The sequence below is a fragment of the Olea europaea genome, chromosome 12, assembly GCF_002742605.1.
Source record: "Olea europaea var. sylvestris chromosome 12, O_europaea_v1, whole genome shotgun sequence".
Lineage (NCBI taxonomy): Eukaryota > Viridiplantae > Streptophyta > Magnoliopsida > Lamiales > Oleaceae > Olea > Olea europaea.
Window position 1 is genome coordinate 19,191,239 of NC_036248.1, and position 7,803 is coordinate 19,199,041.

Below are 7,803 nucleotides of genomic sequence, written 5' to 3' on the forward strand. Positions count from 1 at the left end.
TAAACGGTAATGAACAAGAAAATTCATAATTGGAAAGGCTTTTCGTCACATCCAACATTTTGAAAATATGGGAATTTAATAGAAAGAGCATATTTGAACAGAAGTACCTGGATGTTTGTGCTTTGGCAACTGTACGCACAAAAGTGCCAATTCATAAACTTCAAACGAATGCAAAGCTTTATTTTTCATATGTATAAGTGATTTTTTATCATTTCAACCAATAGATGGAACTCTCTTAATGTGATCCCAACTGCAGCATAACGGAGGCTCTTGAAGAATATACAACGGCAGACAGTATGTGGCCAAGTTTAATGTATAAGCACCTTGTTCTGTTGATTTCAATTTGGCTGCATGGAATAAGTTGTGAATTGAAGCCTCTTTAAGCATCTTGTATCTCACTAATTCACAATCTAACCAGGGATTGCCCCACCAGAATACATTGATCATCAGGAGCACGGAGCAATAAATTTCTCCAAATGAAACCAAACAAATCAAGCACAACTCAGAGCTTCCAAATTATTCATTTGACAGCTGAAGTAAGCCACGCATCTGAAGGTAGGGATTCTCCAACAGCTTTTCATTGTTACTCTGTAAAGAGATTCATAAACCTTAAGCATTTGTTTGAATTCTTGACAATCATAAAATGAAATGGTTCAATGTTACTACACATGCTATAGAGAGGAACGATCAATATGGTCTCCTTACCATAAACAAATGAAGTAAGTTGATAGATCAAAAGAGTGATAAAATAGTTTAATAAACAATAGAACGAAAACCTATCTTGTTCATTGCTTTTCCTGAGTATGGATTCTTGACTAAAAGGTGATATTACAGTTGGTTACATTTTCACTTTCAAGAAACTGACAAAATAGTCAAAAAAAAAAAAAAAAAAAAAAAAAAAAAAAAAGAGCCAACATCACCGCCTGTCCAGTTTATGCTGCTCCCAACTTTCGTACAGGTCAGTAAAACAATCAGTTTTCTCATTCAGATATTTTATTTTAAAGATAATGCTCCATCAACTGTAGACAACAATGCTTGTGCATTCAAGGATTCGAAGTAGAGTGAAGAAAATGAAGCAAGAAAGGAGTGCGTTATGACTGTTGCTTAAGATATCAGGTTCACAAATTAAAATAACCTGGCATAACTGAGTGACTTAGAAAACTTACATCGGGAAGCTAATGCAATCACTCGTTGCTGGACGAGTTCTATATAAGGTCATCAGAAATCTGATAATCTTGGCACAGTCAAGTTGCAAAAATGGTAGATTTGATGCAGTGGCAACAGAAAATGCAAAATCCTTAATGTGATCAATATAATCTACCTCATTTTCAACTCAGCTAGGTCACCAAGTCAGAGGACAAATGATGAAGCATAAACTTTTGAGTTTTCCATTCTGAATATTCTACTGTTCATTTTGTTTACTCTCTGGCGGCTATTTATAGGATACTGCTACCTAGTACTGGCCTTCACAAACGGTGTTCCTACACACAATTAAGTAACAATCAAGGAAGCACCAACAACCCTCCTGGTGCTGCTGAGTAGCATCATGATACTAACGCTTATCTCAAACACCATGTGCTATCTCCAATTTATTATTTTGTTGTGTAGTTGGACAATGTTATGACACATTGCTGATAATCTGGGAGATAATCGTGTGTCACCTAAATGCAAATTGCTTTTGGTTTTGTATAGTTGGACATGTTGCCAACACGCTAGGATATACATGTCACCAACATAGGTCAATGATGTCAGGCGGCATGTTTCAAATTTTTTTTTTTTTTGTTGAATTAGAGATTTCACCGACACACAAGCAGGTAGATAAATCGTGTGGGACATTGACACATCGCCAACACATGCCAATGATGCCAGGTGGTGAATTCAAATTATATTTTTACTTTGTAGAGATGGACATGTCACTGATACATTAACAGGCTAAAAGATATATGGTCGACACACCAGAATTCACAAATATAAATTTACTTCACAATATGAAAATAAAATAAAAATATTATTTTAGTTGTCATGTGGGGGACGCATTGTCTATGCTTTTTGAAAAGTTGTATGTAGGTGTGTCCATGTCAGTGTTGGCACTTCCTAGGCAGTGCTTACAGAGGCATTGTTCCTTCGTGAAGTGAGACGTAAGCCTTGAGGCACAAAACTTGTGCACAAAAAATTAGCAAAAAAAGTACAAAATTACAAAAATAAACATATACTATTCAAATTCTAATAGAACAATTTAAAGTACCAATGCAATCAAGTCTCCGCCGGAGTGATGTCTCCTCCGCCGAATGAGCAGTCATCACAATGATGCAATTCTAGGGTTGTAGTGTTGTTTTACTTGTTCTGTGTGTTTGAACTTGTAACGTATTTTTATTTATGACGCGTAATATATAATAAAAGAAATTAATTAGGTTTTGAAATATAATGGATTCCAAAAGATAATTTGTAGCAGATATTCAATGAACTTTGGTAAGATTTTATTAAAATTTTGGTAGATTCCCAATGCCATTTTAATATATATTGGATTTCGAATGAAGTCAACCAATGTAAGACGAGAACTTTAAAAAAAATTAGTTCCCAAGATATTTAAGGAGAGTCGCACGCCTCACTTTTGAGGCTTGCACCTCCTCAACCACTAAAGGCATAAACCTCATTCTCCCCCTTAAATATTCAAGCCTCAGACTGAGGCGGGCTCCAATCACGCCTCTTTAAACTATGTTCCTAAGTAACAATAGTTTTCAAGAAATGCCACGTATTCTTCAGATGAAATATCAAATAAGAATGCACCTGCTGAGCTCTTGAAACAAGACTATGAAGCATCCGTTGGTAATTTTCTGGTTCCTCTGTCATCATTCTCTGCCAAATTTAAATTTCAAATCAATTCAATGCAATAGCTTGAACATTTCAGACCTCAAGGTAAGCAAAAGACGACAAACACTTGCCTTCAAAAGAAAGGTAGAAGAGTAGTATGCCACTCTTGCGTCTGTATCATCCAACAACTCCCTGCCGAATATCCATTGATGTAAAACTCCTTCATAAACATATATAAAAAGGAATGTGACTTCCACATACAAGAGTAAAGTTATAACTACAAAGTTACCTGAAGAACTGTTCACCACCAACATCTGAAAAAGCAGCAGGGTCTGCTGTACATTTACCAATTAGAAGTAAGAGAAGGGTAGCCCGTATATCTGACGTGGCACCTGGTATATTCCCTCTTCCTTTGCTACCAACAGAGACACCCAATGCAATATTGTCTGTTGCAGCTCCAGCAAGTTGGATGAGAGGCCAGTAAAATAAAGCAGCAGGAATGCGTGCAACTAATTGCATTGGTACAATTGCTTGTCCATTAAGCAGCAGTGCTGCCATCGATGCAGTACCACAGATTTTAGGATTAAAACTTTTGCCAATCTTGCTGTCAGAATCCCCCATGGATTCTTCCCGGCCAAGATTCTCTTTTTGAGAGAGAGATTCCGCCCCTGCTTTATTCCGCTCTGAGCTACTAGAATCATGAATCTGTGTGTCTCCGAACAGCATCGCGGTTGTAGGGACTACTTTCAAGCACAATTGTGAAAATAGAATATCACACATCTGCTCAAAGACATCAAGAAAGATAATTATGTAAGTTTATAAAGGAGAAAAATATGATTCAGACATGCATGCAGCGTGCGCAAACATAAAATCAAATGTCAGCATATAAGAGAATCAAGCAAATAAATGAAAACCATATATTGGCTCGCAACTGCCCTTTTTTCACCTTTTTGTTCCTCTGAAGAGTACTGGGAAGGGGACCCCGAGTTTTACTGATTGTCATTTTGCTTTCCAAAGTTTTGATGAGAACATGGAAAATTCAGACTACAACAACTAATGCACAAAATCAAAGCTCAAGTTAGCAATTGGAAAGATGTGCCACTAAGAAGGGTATTTTAACAGTTCGGTGCAACCATCCACCCAACCAAAGACTGTTCAGCCATTTAACATGACAACAGGGGGAAAAGGCTGCCACCACTACAAAAATAGTTGGGCAATCATCAATATACAACTAAAAAAATTTTATTATTATACTTTTCAGGAAAAGAGGTATTTATAATATGTTTTGAATATCAAAATGGTCAATGCAGAGAATATGGACAGCAGATACTGATAAATCATAAATGCGACCTTTATCTGCTTCAGTGTTATGCCAATCCAATAATGTAAATGCATCATTAGGCCAAAATAGATAGCATCCAAATGGAAGTTCTAGCTGTGAAAAGAACGGTAACTTTGAAACAGTTACAGACTGTCACAACAGGTTTGAGATGATTCAGGTAACATTACCTTCAAAATATTCATACGATCAGTCTCGTTTCTTTGGGCCATCAAGGATAAGGCATTACTCATAATGTTTATCACAGCATTTGCTTTTTCAAGACGATTCTTGGCGTGCATGTGGCCTGAAGCTTCACTTCTGATAACATGTTGAACTTCACTCTCATCTAACAGAAATTTGCATCGCATGAGCAGCCTCTCTAGAACAAGTAGAAAACCCCATCTGACAAGATTGTTTCTTGACTTTAGAAGCCCACACATAAGCCAAATGGGTAAAGGAACACCTAAAGAAGCTGAATAATCATTAACACCAGCAATTTTTATTTTTTGCTCCAAGGTTTGTATGCTCAACCACAGGCTCTCGTCCCCTTCATCACTTATTTCTGCAATGAGCAAATCTACTAACCAGAGATAACCATTGTGCCGATAAGCAGATCGTTCAGAATGAAGAAGAGAATGTAAAGTAGCCCAAGAGAGCTTTGCTTTAATGCCAACACTGTTTATGTGAACTTCATCAATGCTTTCTAAAGACTTGAATGATTTGGTCATTTGAACCATTTGGGTAAATTCTGTGTCTAGACAAGTAAATGATCTCATGAGCATATCAAACTTCTCTACCATACTCTGCAAAAGCTGCAAGAGAAAACAGAATTCGAATACAATTAAAGGTCATGTAATTCGTCTTTTGGATGCATATACACACAAACAGGTACATGCATGTTCCCATGAGGAGAAGGGCCAGAAAAAGTCAAACCAAACAAATCCACCTTCGAAACAAATTATTAGAAAGAAAATAATGGCGTACAACTTAACGATAAATGCCATTCCTTAGGTTTAAAGAATCAGAAGATAGATAGGAACAAAGTAAGACTTCCACAAGTTTAGATGCATAGACATGCAATTGCCTGAAGTCCACTTATAAAGATGACACAGCAAAGGTAAATACAATCAACTTGAAATGCAGAACAAGGTTATATTCAGACTTTACACATCAACATTAAATGTCATGGCTATTTATAAGGCTATATGTGGCCACAGTTAGAGGGAAGAAGACATGTAGATCACAAGCAAGCAAATATGTTGAGTAAGTGCAAGATTACTTTCATTCAAGTTCCATGTCCTCAAACCAACCGATTCTACTCGCCATTTCAAGGTACAGATTTTAAATTGAAGTTATTCTATATTTTTCTTTTACAGCCTTCTACCCCTATTTCCCATAGTAAATGCATGGGGAAATTCTGAGTGAACAGGCCACAGGCATTACAGTCCCTGTCTGAAAAAACACCAAATATCATGAAGACATTGAGACTAGAACAAAAATGCATACAACAACTGTTGAGTACTGTGTGGATATATGAAATCAATTAACAATTTTGGATATATTCCCTAGTCTTTTCTCACAAGCTAAAAAGAAATATTAAGCTCTAGTTCATGCAGATGAAAATGTTAAAGGCATGGAACATTACTGTAATAAGCCGATCATTATTAGGATATCTGGACAATGCTGTAGAGATTGATCTTTTCAATAGCTCCACCATGCCTTCAACTCCTAACTTGACAGATAAATGCAGAGCTTCAGGTGCATCTGCAAGCATGAGTAAGGTAGCAATAGGTTGAACCTCATCATCACTGTACTCGGACACTCCAGAAGCTATACATGTCTCATTTATCTTATGCAATAAATAATCAAAAAGAACCAGATACAGATTTCTCCGTTCTTCTCTTGAGTTTGAAAGCACCAACTGCATTTATAAAATCATAACTGTAAATTCAGAAATATATACAGGTGTGCTGCATTTATAAAATCATAACTGTAAATTCAGAAATATATACAGGTGTGCTGTCATTGAATTGCTATCAAATGAAATTAATAAAACGGATTATAAATCCAAATTGAATCCAAATTTCAGTTTAAAACTCAGGTAATGAACCTCTTTGGTTAACCCCCAAAATGGGATAGATCCAGCAGAAATCCCATTGTTTGCATAGAAAAATTCAAATGATTGAGAGCAGATATTACCAACCCCACAACTTGAGGTTAGTACCAGTCTTTTGATTTAGGACCATAGAAGAGTCTGAAAACACACATTAATGCTTATATGATCATTTAGATCAAACAGGACAATGTTATCATTCACCAAGAACATTATCATGTTTTGAAGGTCACTGTAACTACTCTGCAGAAAAGCGATTTCAAACACAGGAAACTTCCATTTCCATCAACAAAAATTTCATTGAAAATAAAAATATAAATGGATCCTACCGACTTCAAAAACACAGAGTAATAACTGAACCACCATAGCAACTCAGCTCAATGCTTTCAGAAGTAACAGTTTTTATAATAACATTGGTATGATAATATATATTGACAGCATCAAGTGCAATTGCATTGCATCATGCAAAGGCTATTAGACTGAAATATTATGGTGTAAATAAAAAGAAATATACACATCTAAAACATTCTTTGTCATCTATTAAATGCTTGTGGTTTGTGGATGTTTAATTCAGGGAATAATTCTTTATAATGTCTATATAAATGCATTACTGAGTAAAGCGGGACTTCTGGAAGTCTTCTTTTTGGGGTCTTGTACGTATAAGAAGATATTTATATCTCTTCTATATAACTGATCTGTTAAAAGAAATTCACTATAATGTAGAGTCATCAGTTCATCCTATCTACTGATCCAAGGGCCTCCACACCCACAGTAAACATTAACAGGTTTCAGTTCAGAGCTACTTAGATATGAATCCAAAGCAAATGTGCAACTACTTAACTAAAACTAAACTAGAACTGTGATGTAATGTAGCAGAAGAAATAAGATAAAGATCCCTATGCAACTTGAACACCTCGTTAATAATAGAAATTCTTCATTGTTTTAGATTATATATTCAAATATAAAGGCTAGAGAGAGTGAGTGACATGGAAAAGAGGAAAGGCCTCAAGAGAGAACACACACAAAAAAAGAAGGTCGAATTAAGAGAAATAAACAAGTTATTTTCCACCTATCGTCCTAACATGTGATCCATTTAAATGGATTGCTACAGTTCAAATTATGAAAGAAAGAAATGATCAGAAGAGAAAACTGAACAGTAGCAAGATGGAGTTAAATGATGAAACAGATCATATACATGCAATCATACTTCTACTTGTGTTCTATGTCATTCAACCACATCATCTGAAATATTAAGCATTTAGAGACGAGACAAATTTATTTATTTAATTAAAATTTATCTTCAACACCTCCCATGATTTAAATGGCTTCCATAAATGAGTGGTGGCGAGACTTGAGATCAACTTTTCCTGAGTCACTTCTGGAGGAGAGAACATACTCCCATACTAGCTTCTGGAGAATTTGTTGTGCTCTCATACATTCGTACCATTATTACAATCACATTGGACAGAACCCTTAAAACTGGCTTGTAAGGACAGGGTGCCCAATTAACTTATAAGTTCAATGCGAAAGTCTAATAAAAAAGGGGGGGGGGGGGGGG

At 36.0% G+C, this 7,803-nt stretch overlaps 1 protein-coding gene across 2 annotated transcripts; it reads right to left on the reverse strand.

The window, feature by feature from the left end:
* Positions 1–17: 17 nt before the first annotated feature.
* Positions 18–6,091, reverse strand: LOC111405996. 2 transcript variants are annotated; one of them, XM_023035152.1, is made up of 6 exons: positions 5,778–6,091; positions 4,321–4,944; positions 3,101–3,591; positions 2,943–3,003; positions 2,788–2,843; positions 18–588 (listed from the first exon to the last, which is right to left on the reverse strand). In XM_023035152.1, exons 1-6 carry the CDS (start codon positions 6,057–6,059, stop codon positions 492–494), a joined length of 1,611 nt encoding a protein of 536 aa, XP_022890920.1. In that variant the 5' UTR covers positions 6,060–6,091; the 3' UTR covers positions 18–491. The 2 variants fall into 2 exon arrangements, with proteins under 2 accessions (XP_022890920.1, XP_022890921.1); XM_023035153.1 differs by having other exon boundaries at positions 19–588; positions 2,788–2,856.
* Between the last annotated feature and the right edge of the window lie 1,712 nt (positions 6,092–7,803).